General features: G+C 37.1%; 1 protein-coding gene across 2 annotated transcripts in view; it reads right to left on the bottom strand.

Moving 5' to 3' along the window:
* cntn6 (contactin 6) overlaps nt 1-14,356 on the bottom strand; it is a 143,471-nt gene that overhangs the window by 58,533 nt on the left and 70,582 nt on the right. For both annotated transcript variants that reach the window (XM_032550448.1, XM_032550447.1), the window contains 2 exons: nt 9,992-10,127; nt 2,128-2,251 (listed from right to left, as the gene is read on the bottom strand). In XM_032550448.1, coding sequence (XP_032406339.1) covers nt 2,128-2,251; nt 9,992-10,052 — 185 coding nt within the window. In that variant the 5' untranslated portion in view covers nt 10,053-10,127. The remainder of the gene's footprint in view (nt 1-2,127; nt 2,252-9,991; nt 10,128-14,356) is intronic.

Raw genomic sequence — 14,356 nt, forward strand, 5'->3', positions numbered from 1 at the left:
TTTAGTTCAAGTTTTCTGCTGCAAAAACATCTTTGTGTGGAAACTAATACTGTTTTATATTAATTATTAATGAATTGTTGTTTGTAGGATGAGTTGGTAAGCAATGAGCAACATGTCTATTAAAGGGGCAGCATTATGTGTTTTCCAGTCACATAGTGACATGCTATAGTATAATCAAGTAACTTTACCAGCTACTATAAAAATGCTGCACACTGTGTGAACAATTATCAGACAAGTTTTAGTTTTGATCATATCCTCATTTTTATGCATATTTTCCAACTCCAAGTTGTATAAACTTGGATGCTTATTGACTATAAACATATCTGCTGGTGGGAGGGTGGGGCCTTTGAGATCAACATCCTATATCAAGGTGTGCAGAATTATTAGGCAGCTTCTTTTCCTAAGGCAAAATTGGCCAAAAAAAGAGATTTAAGAGACCCTGAAAAGTCTTTCAGAGGAATACAGCACTTGAAAATTGCTAAGATATTGGGGTGTGATCACAGAACCATCAAATGTTTTGCTGCAAATAGTCAACAGGGTCGCAAGAAATATGTTGAGACAAAAAGACATAAATTAACTGCCAAAGATTTGAGAAAAATCAAACGTGAAGCTGCCAGGAACCCTGTGGTTGCTGCTGCACAAAACGTTGATCGTCAACAGATCAAGAAACTGACAGACTCCATGAATGAAAGGCTTATAACTGTTGATGAAAAGAAGGGTGGATATGTTGGTCACTGATTTATTTTTTAAATGTTAGAAATGTCTACTTGTCAATTTTGAATTCTATGTTTATTATTCTCACTTTAACGGATGATAATAAACAAGTGAGATGAGAAGGTTTTCAGTTTTAATTCAGTTGAATAATAATTCTACACACTAATAGTTGCACAGTAATCATGCACACATAGATATTGTCCTAAGAAAGTCAAAATCTCACTTTTACTTTCTTAAATATTCAGGTTTGAGAAGTTATCCCTTTAACAGCGTTTTTACCAGCGTTGAACTGAGAAGTAGCTGCTATAAGGAGCTCAGCAGATGCTCAGTTAGACCAGGTGTTTGCTAATTGCAGTTGGCTAGTCTGAAGGAGCCGAGGGGAGGAGTTGCAGGTAGGTTTTTGACGAGGGACTAACATTACAGTATAACATGATGTAAAGCAAAAAACCCCCCCAAAAAACAAAGTTGATTTTACATAATACTGCCCCTTTAAGTACCTGACTGCAGGTTCTCATTGAGCAGATAGCCTGACTAATTAGCTAACATCAGCTTTTTAATTTCCTGTTTAATAAAACATAAATCTATAAACAACAGGTAATATTCTGTAAAACTTATCTACTTTAAAGCTGCTACTAAATTATGCAGACATTTATTGTTCCACTACATCTGTAGAAATACAAACAAAACAGAGATTTCAAGGCAAAAATGGTGAATCCTGTCCTGACGCAGTTCAGCACTGATGTTTACATTCTTAATTCAAGTATATATGGACTATTCAGTACATGAGCACTTCAAAATCTGCTTCATTTTCTAATATTTAGAGCCAAGTAATGCGTTTTGAATGCACACTTGGCAGACAGGGATGCACCCATATAAAAAAATATCTACATCTGGATTATTATTGCTCTTTGGTCTGATAACAGATATTCAGATCTACTATATACACACATTGTATATTTCCCCACAAACAGCAAAATGGAGTTATTAAAATTTCACTTAGACTGATACTGACATGTTTAAAAATTACCATTACGAACGCAGATATGGATGTTTATGCTTATCTTCTCCATTTCTAATGGAAACCTATGAAGTGTGACAGCTGCTTATGTCTATATTTCAATATTTCAGTAGAAACAGCAACAATAGAAATAATTGCTGCCTTTTTGAATTACAACAAAATAAGTGTGTCATAATTCCAAATCTTTATGTAAATATTTTGTGTTAATGCTGGAAAATCATTATATTCTATGACACTCACACTGTGCCTAGAAACCGTTCCTTAAAAATAGGCCAAAAAAAAATCCCAAAACACATATAGTAGTGATAAAATTATAAGTTTTTTTCTTTTTCTAATGAAACACTACTTTTCATTGTGAAAGCCACATTAACCTGCAGCTAAAACAAAGTACGTACCTATAGTGTGGAGGTGGGTTACCCTTCGCTTTGCAGTTAATGAACACCAGCTTGTCGCCGGAGCTCATAGGGAAAACACTGTCACTGGGCTCCTGGGTGAAGACAGGACCGTGGCGGGCGTTGTCTGCGTCATAAATAAAAAAAGAATAAATAAAACATTAGCTGTACCATGAAGTGACACCATATTAATGCAAAGAGGAATCACTCAGCACTCTGCAAGCTGTATGTAAATTCCACACCTATTATAATTAGCTGCCAAGGTGGCTCTCTGAGTACGTTGTGCATTTAATAAACCATCATGTCACGATGCAGATGTCACATTGCGATGAGAGAGCAATTAACAAATGATAACCCTGCATCACATTGGTCTCTGGGCCCATTCTGCACAGTCTGCAGCTGATGGAGCCTACTTATTATGCTCCATTTGTGCTCAGAATGTTTTATACCAATAAACTCTCTAATAATATGAACGCTTATGTTGAGTAGACTCTGTGCTGTCATGATTCAGAGTGCATTACTTTAAACCAAAGACAAAAATGAAGAAAATTTAAAGTTTAAACAGTTTCTTAAGGGGAAAAAAAACTAAATAGTTTTACTGATAATTATCTTTCAAAACAATACCTCTAGGAAAATAAGCACATTAATTGAACTCTAAGACATTAATTTTGATTAATTAATGAAAATGGTTTAATCATTTAACATTTTTACGCAATTATTTTCTTTTTTGTTTTTTACACATACAAGGTTACTAGGCGGAACCTTTGTATTTGCGTGTTTCTGGAACTCTTGTAAATCTGACGCACAAGTGACGTCCACAAATGACAGCAATAGACAAATAGACAAAGCTGCATCTCTTGGCCCACTAGGAATTCAATTTTGTTTCAAAAAACGATCCAATTGGATGCTGGAAAAGAATATTTCTGAGTCTACATTGTGTTAAAAGGATTTAGCCTATCAGTGAAGCTATGTCTATTTATACAATAATTTAGCAGCAAAAATGGTTTTTGAATAAAAAATGTTGCTTTGTTAATGTATGGTTTTTAATTAAGATGCAATTGATTATGATTAATTCATGACAGATGCTGTAATGAACTTCATTAACAATTTTAATCAACTTGGCCATTTATAGGTTGGCCAAGAAAGTAATACAATTGTTGTCTGATGTCTTCCACATCCTAATTTCAATTCCAGGATTTTAGATTCCATGTTGTAATAGGAACGGTCTTCTCTTTAACAATTTTTAAAATTTTAATTACCCTACTGTTTCTAAAAAAACTCCACATTGTTTATTTTCCCACAGTGAACGCCAGAGAAGCGACTCTGTCTGAGTATCTGAGAATTGTCATCACACCATTTCCAGAACCTCTGAAATCCAGTATTTAACATTACAGTACATTCACAAGTGGACAACATTCTCAGACAGTCACATTTCTTCCTCACAGTGGTCATCAGCGCAAATTGACCTCAAGGTCAGAACATGAATTTTTATAAGAGAGACAAAAACCCAAGAGCTCCATCTCTGCATTTGCAGGCCTCAGTTAGCATGTTGAATGTTAAAGTTCATGACAGTATCGTTTAAAAAAAAAGAATCAACAAGTATGTCTTTCTTGGAGGAGTTGCCTAGAGAAAGACTTACTGGAAATGTATAACAGCAAAGTTTGCAAAGTTATGTCTGAGTGACTTTCAACAATTCTCTGGACAGATAAGACTAAACTGAACTCAAATAAATCTGTTTGGGGATACTCTACAGAACAAAAGGGTTGGTAAAGTGTAGATCATGACCAGACTACCCCACTGGGTGCCGGCAGTATGTGAGGACACATGGCTGTGTCTCCTGCAGGACGGGAGTCCCGCAGGGATCTGTACTGACACCTTTCCTTTTCACTCTCTAAATTGCAGACTTCTCTTCCAACTCCCACACTGCTATCTTCAGACGTTCTGTTATGACTCTGACATAGTCGACCTCATTACAGTTGGAGATGATTCAGAGTACAGATAGTTGACTCCAGACTTTGTGGACTGGTGCCATCAGAACTGCCTCTTGATAAACACAGCTAAAACTGTGCTGCTTTTCTTTTACTCATATTATAAATTTGCCCTCACTGCACAGTCTCTTTTCTTTTTCTCCATTTTTATATTTCTGTCAGTGTGAATTGGAATGCAGTGGCTGCTGGTACACCTGAATGGCCCCATTGAGTGACAATAAAGCTTCATTCTATATTATCCTAGATACAAATTTCAGATCATCTGTCCAACAGATGAGAAAGGCCAATGACCCTAAAACACAGCAGCAAATCTACTGTAGAATAACTAAGAAAGAAGGTATTGTGATGGCCCCATCTCATCCAATGAACTACTTAAGTGCTGTTGTCGAAGTAGCAGCTTAAAAGTACTAATGTTCTTTGTTGTGAAACTCTATATAGGAGTCAGGTGTCATTAATACAACTTTCGATTTTACAGATGTTACCAAGAGCCCAGCTATTGCAAATAAGATACGAAGACAAAAAAAAAAATGTGTTTGAAGATTTAATAACTCACAGAGGATAGAAAAACAACAATAGTTGTGAGGGACAAAACCAATCAACAAAATCAAAAAATGTCTCAGAGGTTTCCCACAATATCTCTGTGGTCAACCTTTTATTTATTTATTTTTATACTCTGAATGGTCCCATGTGCACAATGTTCTAATATTAAAGCACTCTGAAATGAAATAAGGTTGAATCGACAGGGACTGCTGCAAGACCAACTCAGGGTGGGGGGAGAGAGGGACAGATGGACTGACTGCAGCCGAATACAGGGGAGGTCCTTAAACCAAACCTGCCGTAGCATTAAATCCACCTGAGACTGGAGCAAATGTTCAACTTCCAGCTGAACGGTGAAACACAGAGCCAAGAAAACTCTGCAGCAGCTTCAGGGAAAATATCTCCCTGTCCTTCAGCACTCCTAAAGCCCAGTCTTAAACATGGGAAAACATCTGTTAACAGACCTCAAAAAGACAGCAAGCAGAGAGTAAACTTCAAATGTAGGTGAGAATGCCTTCCGAGACTTTCCCAAGAAAACTGAAATATGTAACAACCGAGAATCAAGGCACAGAGCCGCAGGAAGGAGTTTTACTTTCACTGTTATTTGGGACTTGGAGTGAAACCTGATGAAGGACATTTCTAAAATCTACAGTCCAAAGTTAATAGACATTTGTAGTCTGTCTAGCTTTTCATCAGTGGTGGGCACTGCTAAGTAAAATGTTAGCTGCATTAACCCTAAAGCACTATCCATGAACATTAACTCCACTAACATGCTGTCTGAACATGGTATTTAGCAAAAGCTAGAACTAAAGTGTTAAATTCATCCATATTGATTCGTACCATGCGTCAATGACAATTTGACAACATAGTACACTGCCCCCAACAGGATCAAATTTGCTATTGCACTCCTACTTGTACTGTTTGTACTTCAGAAAGTGATTCTTTGATTATCTCACTCCGGTGTTTAGTTTTATAGTTGTTGAGTTTTGCTAAGTCTCTTGCTGATTTTGACTAATTAACTTTGGTTAGAAAACACAGACGACATCAGAAGAATTTAAACTGTTTACTTTAGAACAGCGAGTCGTTCTGGGTACAAAAGAAATGCCATTTGCTGCACCACAACATGGGTGGAGAACATGAGGAGAGGAAACAGAGATAGTGTATTCACCCACTTCAAAATAACAGCATGAATATAAACAGCTCACTACTTGAAGAAATCTCAATAGTCAAGATGTCAAACTTCACTCAACTTGAAATTTATAGGATGGCCAAGTAAGTAGATGGCCAAACTTTAGAATTTATCTGGAGTAATTAATTTAGGAGAAGATAACTGCACTAAATATTTTCTAAGATGGTAAAATGCTGAAATGCATAGCTAAAAATGAGCTCAGCTATTAAAAGTGTGGAAATGTTTTGGGGATATGAAAGTAAATGATTTTCAGATTGCTACTGATAAATAATTTTGTGTTGGTCTACTACATTAAATCACAGAAGCATAAATTGCAATTTGTGGTTGCAAAGTGTCAAAATGAGGAAGAAAGTTCAAGATTTTTTGCAAGGAATTGTTAGTGGAGACAGAGAAAATAAAACCAGAGCAAGTTCAATCAATACAATCTTTTTAATGATCTAAAATATTACTAAGTGACGCAGCCTTCACTGATTTATGCTCCGATTCATCTTTTTTTTATTATGTAAGGAGGATAGTTTTCAGAAGATGTTTACATAAGAGCTTGGGTATTCAGAGTAGGGCTTCTCGAATGGTTTTAATCTAATTAGAGCAGATCTGCTGTCTATGTACATGTAGTTGGGGTGTGTGTGTCTGTGTGTGTGTGTTCTCTGAAAGCTCATTGTTTTGGTTGTGTCTGCCAAACTATCAATACACAGGAGTAATTAACCGATGGTGCACTAATTACTCCCGTGAAACTTTTTTTTTTAGCAGATGCACTCTCATGCAGCCACGCACTGGTGCACAGCCTCCATTTCCTCAGACACGGCGTGTCATGAGCCAAGCTGCACAACCCTGCTGCCTGGGAAAAAAATGTTAATTTTCTCTTTGTTCACTTGAGACGATGAAAGATGAGATGTTTTTCTTTTTTTTTTCTCCTTTCCCCGATACACATCTCTAACCTTGACTAGGACAAAGAGTGTTCCCTCCCACATCGTCATCATTATGATCATCCTAATGAGAGTGGGAGTCTTTGCCTCAGGTAAGGGCCTTGTTTCCCCTCTTTCTCGTCTCTGAGGGAGGCGTTTCAGATTCTGCCCTGCTTGGAATGTCCTTTAAATTAAACAAATTAATGAACCTTCAAAAGCTGGGTTATTTCTCCAGGGGAAAACATTGGAAGCTTCGTTTATCTGCCTGAGAACAACCCCGCTCCGTAAACACTCTGACCCGACTGACCACTGCTCCAAGTGAGTGTACATCCACAACACATTACACCTAATTACGTTTCATGAGAATTTATGTAAAAGGAAACTCAAAGGCATTGTGTGCACTAACTAGATCGTTTGTTTTTGGTACATTTTCACATAGTACATAATCTATTACCATATATAATTGAGTAAGAGTATACCAACAGACCCATCATAAGCTGTGGATTCACTATAAATGTACGCAAATCTTTGAAGGTATTCTGCTAACGTTGAAGGACACAATTTTGCAATTGCGGTATTTCCATTAATTGGCAAAATGGTGATTGTCTCTGTACTTGTATATTGCCTTATCAAGTCCAGAAGACCCCAAAGCGTTTCACACTACAGTCATTCATGCACACACTCACACCTGAGTATGAGCAAATTTTTTAGTATGGCGTGTAGATATTAAGTTTTCCAGAAAATGTCTGGGCGTTTTAGTTAAAATGACCTTAACTGCTTCAAAACCAAAACCAGAAAGAGATGACGGACAAAAGAAAACAGATTAACTACATTAAAATAGTTGATCTGATATTAATCTGACAACATGATGCCAAACACATCATGCTGTTATTTTTCTAAAGAGGAAATGGTCTTCAAGGTGATGTTGCAACAAGCTAGCCAAAGCCCATTAGTAGATAATCTGGATCTTGATTCCAGACCAACAAGATTGATGTTATGCAGTTGAGGTGGGATTGGGTTTTTTGTAATTTACGCAACTAAATAACAGTTCAGTGATTCACAGGAAAGCAAAAATCTTCATGGTTTTTCAGAGTATGCAGTAAATGTTTGGTTTTATAGAGAAAAATGCGGATGCTGCCATTTCTCAAACCATCCTAATATTCCTTTTTTTCATAGCGCAAAATAACAAATGTGATTATGCTTCTGCCATGTTTTTCACTTTGGAATTGAATGTTCTATAGTTCCCAACGCATCCCTTTATATTGAAATAAAAGCTGTTATAAGGATATTGAGCTTGACTCACTTTTTTTAAATACACTGCTATCATTTTGAACACAACACTACTTGCAGAATATGATGAAGAGCACTGGCCTCTGCTCTCACTGCTCTGCATCTATACACTTCATGATACACCCGGGTGGAAGTGCTGACTTGAGATAGGATGCTAAATCGATTGAAACAAAGGCATAAATAACAAAACAATAGAGCCGGCTCCATATGCTGTATGAATTTCAGTGTATATTTGCGTGATGACTTGTAAACGGTCGGCTTGATCTGAGTACACATTATATCCCTCAACTCTGGCTGCTGGTTGTAAATCTCCACGTTACACCAGAGAGCTCTTAGAGGGAGTGGAAAGCCTTAACAGTAACTCATGCAGGTATTTGGGAAACTAAAGTCTGATGCTGGTCTCCTTGTCTCTCAGAGGTAGATTTACAGCATCTCCTGCATTTTCCAAATAAATACATGTGTTAAACTGAGTGAGTGGATTTGTTTGTAGTACAAGTGTACTTCTGTGAAAGTGTGTAAAAAGGAGGAAAGCTGCCAACACGTCTGGAGACGTTCCCTCGTTCCCTAATGATGCGACCCTAATGATGAAGGAGATATTAGGTCTGTGTTGTTCACACAGGGACAAAATGACTGGATTCCTGATGTCAATGAAGTAGCAGGGGCTTGTCACTGTATCACTCAAAGTGTAGGGCAGTTCTGTATTGACTAGATACACTTGTCAATATTGTAACACTCCCACCACCAAAGGTTCATCTGGTGACAACAGTGGCTGATACGAAAAGCATCTCCAACATCTTTGGTGGCCATCATTTCTATGCAATGTGACTAGACTTTCATCAGCATTCAGCGCCCACTGGTCCCCACTGGTCTCCACTGGTCCCCACTGGTCTCCACTGGTCTCCACTGGTCCCCACTGGTCTCCACTGGTCCCTCGTCCAGCATAAATGCTCCTTGGGCCTGGTTGTGTGGTCAGGCGTGTTTCTCAAACCTGGCCCTAAAGGCACACTGCCCTGCATGTTTTATGTGTTTCCTTGCTTCAGCCCAGGTGATTTCAATTGACAGTTTGCTGAACTGCAGTAATCTGAATGCAGTTCCACAGGTGTTTGCTAATTGCTGCTGGCTAGTCTGATGGAGCTGAGTGGGGTGACTTCAGGAGAGTGCTGCTCTGTGAGGTGAAAGCTCAGAAGCTTGTAAACTGCAGCTCTGAGGAGGAGCTTCACCTTGAAGACTGAGCTAGGTTCACCTAGGCGTTTTGCACAGCTGAATGGTTGCCATGGAGATTAAAGAATTTTTCAAGCAAGCATGAAAGAATCAAAGTAACACTCCAGATATGTTTCTGATGAAGAAATAACATTATGACATGATGTAAAGCTCACAAAAGTCGAGTTAATTTAATGCTGCCCCTTTAACTCCTTGTAAGAGAACAGCAAGTTGTGCAAAAAGTATTCAAGCATTCAACAGTTGGACATATATTCAAAAATTTAGAAAAGATTACATCATCTTCAGCTGTAAAGGTTTGGGGTTTGTCCTGAAGTGACCCCTGAAAATCAAACAACCTAACGTTTTGGTGAGTGGTACATATGTGACATATAAACCTCTGACTGGCACTGAGTGCTAAAGAAACCCAACACCTCCACAGGAGAGCTGAATTTGAAAACTTTCCTACACCCAGAATGCACTGCACTGGTTCCGAAATGATATGCTACCAAAGCTAAATTTTAATCCCATCTGAGATGTTTTGCGCTTCCTCCCCTCAAAGTAGGTGTAGGATCTGCACAGATATAAAAGCAAATAGAAAAGAATGCTTCTATTTGAATTCACTATCAGCTCTCCTTAAGAAATGATAAACCAGACACAGATGAGGGAAAAGAAGGCAAACTCTGTCTCTCTCTCTCTCTCTCTGAAAGATGTATGCATATCATCCATGTCATGAAAGGAGACTTGTCTTGGCATCTTACCGGCAAGGCACTCTTTGAGTGACAGAAGGACTAAGAGTTCCCATGGCAACAACATCTTCATTTTCCAAGGTGAAAGATTCCTGTTCTGACAGACAGTGAAGAACACTTCCTGGGCAAGCACTCCCTTTGTTTGGAACTGTGAAAAAAGAAAGAGGAAAAGAGACCACATGAGCTCTGTGAACATTACGAGATGCAATCGGAATCTGTGACTTCAGGAAAAAAAAAGAGAATGTGTAAAAGGCAGTAAGCTGTGAAAAATCGGCGCGCTATTAATAATTCATTCAACCAAATAACCCAGGCCAGAATCTCATGCTGTGCACTGAGCTAGCAGCTGATACTGTGGGAGCTGATATGTGGTGCATACTGCAGCTTCTCTATCTCCAAAGAGCAAGTTGAGGACAAAAAAAAGCAGAAGCAGCAACAGATTAGCAGGATCCTGCTGCAGGAAGTGTTTAATCTCTGAAAACTATTGGCTGGTCAGATCGTAGAAGACAGTGATTAGTAGTGATTAGACTCAGTGTTATATAAAGTACCTCAAAGTGATACTTCACTGAAAGTACCAGTATCTTACCATAAATTTACCTTGGTAAAAGTCAAAGTCTCCTATAAAAAGTATTACTTGAGTAAAAATCTTAATGTATCCAATATTTATTGTACTAAAAGGTCAAAAGTAAATTTCCCATATAAAATGTACCTAAAGTAAAAGTATTAAGTACAAGAAAACAGAATTTCTAAGATAACATTTATTTTGTGCGATATCAATGACAAAAACTTGAGTTGCATGAATTCAGTCGGGCTCTTCTTGGACTGATGATAAATGTTGCGGTGGCTCTCTACCTGCTGAGGCTGGAGAGGAGACAGAGTTCAGCTTCAAAAGAAGCCTGAACACCACCAGGAAGGATTTCACTAAGTCCATGTTATCAGCTGAACAGACCGAGTATCCATCTCATCCTTGAGACGACTGCAGAGCAGAGAAGAAGTGACATCATCATCATCAGATGAACTGGATTGGTTGGATGCTCACTGTAGAACAGACTCTTCCATGTGTGTCTGTTGTAGTCAATTCCTGAAATATTGAGAAAAATACATGTTAAATAAACTGAGCCAAGTCTTTAATATGATATGACCTAACATTTAAGTTTTAATCAAAGGTCTGATATCTTGATTTTATTCTCTACCCATGCATAATTGTCAATATTACAAAGCAGTGGTCCTCAAATCCAGGCCTTGAGGGCCGGTGTCCTGCAACTTACACATGTGTCCTTGGCCCAAAACACCTTATTAAAATAATTGGAGAATTAGCAAGACACTGGAGAATTCAGATGTTTGATTAAAGTGTGTTGGACCAGTAGCACATCTATGGGTTCCAGCACAATGGACCTTGAGGCCTGGAATTGAAGAACCCGGCCCTTTAGGTTCATTCCATGTCAAATATTTGAATAGGGAGTTCATACACTCACTGATAGTAAAAATATTATAATAATAATAAATCAGATATGCACTGTATCTTGAAAATAATTTAAGCTAGTTCCTTTGAATTTCAAGAGTTAAAATTTGAAACAGCCCAATAAAATACTTAATTATTTATAAAGTATTTAGGTAATCAAGCACATAATGACCAAACACAATGCTTTGTATGATATGAATTATCTTAAATTTATGACAGGAGTTAAGTTAAAACTAACACTGCAACTTGCCACTAATTGGCCAAATGACTAACCAAAAGTATTTTCTCTATATGGGCTTAAAGGAGGAAATATTCTGCCACCACCAGTTAAATAATGCCAGAAACAGTAATTTACCATATTATGTTTAATATGTTTGATGTAGATTTAAATCATTGAACACACTGGACAAACACACTGGCTTAAACATGCAAGCTAATCAGAATGGTTAGAGAGCACAAAGTTAGCAAGCTTCTAAATACCTAAACAACCATTTATTTTATTACTTTATTTTGAATGTTAAATAACACTGACTCAGATTGTGGCTTGATTGAATTAATATAAATTATACTATTTAAATAATGTAAACGTACCTCAACATGGTTCTTTAAGTTGGATAGGGAGTTTTTTAATACTTCTGTTTTCTTCAGTTGGCATAAAAGGCACTTCATCCAGAAAGTGAACTCTTTCACTCCAACATAAGCAACCGAAGGTTCTTGTAAATTCAGCCTGGGTTGTGAACCTTCTTCAGCTCCTCCGAGTTCATCTCACCTGCTTTCAGAGTTTCACTGCTAGAAGTTTCCATCGAGGTGGTCACATCCATTATGTGCAGGCAGAACGTAATTTTTTTATTTTTTCAAAGGTGTCAAAACCGTGATGAAATATATGCAATATCAGTAAATATTGGTTATCAGCCATAACAGCAATATTAATATCGGATGTTGCCCAAAATGTTCACATCAGTGCATTCCCAGATGAGACACAATAGTCTATGAAATCATAAGGTGGACAAGAGATGAGGCATTATAATGCATCCTTAGAATTGGATTTAAGGTGGCTTTGTTGAATTTTGACTGAAATGATGTGAAACAGAATGAACTGGGTTGCACTTACTGTAAATGGATTTGAACTTAACCAGCAATTTTATAAGTGTCCTGAGGGGAAAAACATAAAATTTAAATAAATAATCTGTACTTGCTGTTTTATTACATGGCAAGGAATAATAAAAAAAAGAGGATAAAAGGCATGGTCTTTGGCCTTAGTCTTTACATACAGTGGGAAGGAATTAATCCAGGAGTTTTCACCCATTCAACAGTCTTGTTAGTTATTTAGTGAAGAACAATACAAATGTAAATACAGTATTTTACATAGTATAAGTCACACTTTTTTCATAGTTTGGCTGGACCTGACTCATAGTCCAGAGTGACTTACATCAGTTTTTTTCCTCTTCATGAGGAAGTTTTTGACAAATGAGTTAAATGTTAATTCATACTGATAGACATGAACCAAGTTGTTGCAGAGGAGGTGAATATATATATATATATATATATATATATATATATATATATATATATATATAATTTTTTGGTCAAAAAATTTGAAAGCCATCTCCCATTTTTCTTCCACTTTAAAGTGTCCATGTTATTGTGATTAGTGATTGCTCTTGGAATGAACAGCAGAAGCGTTGCAAATTCTCTCCTACAGAAGATTCTGGATTGCCTTATTGGCATCAACAGGTCAAACCTTCACAGAAAATAGAGATTGGAAATTATCCACCAAAGATAAACAGACATGATTTTGGTGCTTCTTATAAAATTCCTGTAAAATCCTTTGAAGGTTGTGGCTGCAACATACCAAAATGTAAAAACAGTTTAAGGGCTGTGATTATATTTACAGCACTGTATGCCAACCTTTTGAGTACATTTTTTAAAAGTTTCTAAAATCAATACGCTTATTATTGAAACAAAAGTTTTGCATCAGGTAAACTATGGACCCAACTCCAAGAAGTGTGTTGAATTATTTATATGTTATGAATCCTGCGTAGGAATGTACAACTTAGCTTTTGTTCCTCCCACAAACCAATCAGATATGGTCAGTGACTAAATACTTTCTCTGGGAGATGGTGGATTCAAACTAATGAGTGGAGAATAAACACAGCTAATTATTTCAGAATGACAAAGTGAAACATTTGCAAAATTAGGCATCAGAAGTCTACACGAGTTTCTATAACAGAAAAGCTGCCAAATGATTACAGAATAATACAGAAACTTAAAAAATGAAGACTAGTTCTTTGGCACGTTTTAAAGACTAATTAGAGCAGAGCAGATTAAACAGTATAAAACATTTTCAACATTGCAAAGTTAATAATGACCCAAGGGAGTCAAACTTAATTTTAAGGATGATGACTGCAGTGAGTCTTAGAATCTGAGTTATTATGTTAAACTGGAGCATGGACATTCATGCTGATTACTGAGCGTTTCCAAGAACTGTTGCTAACGATGACGGCCGAATCAGCAGGTCTGACTACATAGCAAACATGTTATTTTCAAAATGATAGCATGCACTTTAATTACCATCAGAGAAATCTCATAACCTACATTTGTATGCAGAAGCATTTGTTCCTACCACCATCTAAAAAATATGTGAATTATTAACATTAATCACATTTTATGATTCAAATTAACAAATATTTGTCACATGTATCTAATGCACCAATAGCTTCCTCTCCAAGGGTTTCCATTTTCAATTATGCAGTATTATAGTACATAACTGATGGATACTTATATATGGCAGTGATCACCCAATGATAGCGTTGCTTGCTGCCTCGGGATGAATGACACTTAAAACTGAAAGTGAAAGTGATAGCTAGACCTACTACATGAGTCATTCAGGGGTAACATATTTGACCAATCACAGAGTA

This window comes from Xiphophorus hellerii, chromosome 20 (assembly GCF_003331165.1).
Source record: "Xiphophorus hellerii strain 12219 chromosome 20, Xiphophorus_hellerii-4.1, whole genome shotgun sequence".
In the NCBI taxonomy this organism is placed as follows: Eukaryota; Metazoa; Chordata; class Actinopteri; order Cyprinodontiformes; family Poeciliidae; genus Xiphophorus; species Xiphophorus hellerii.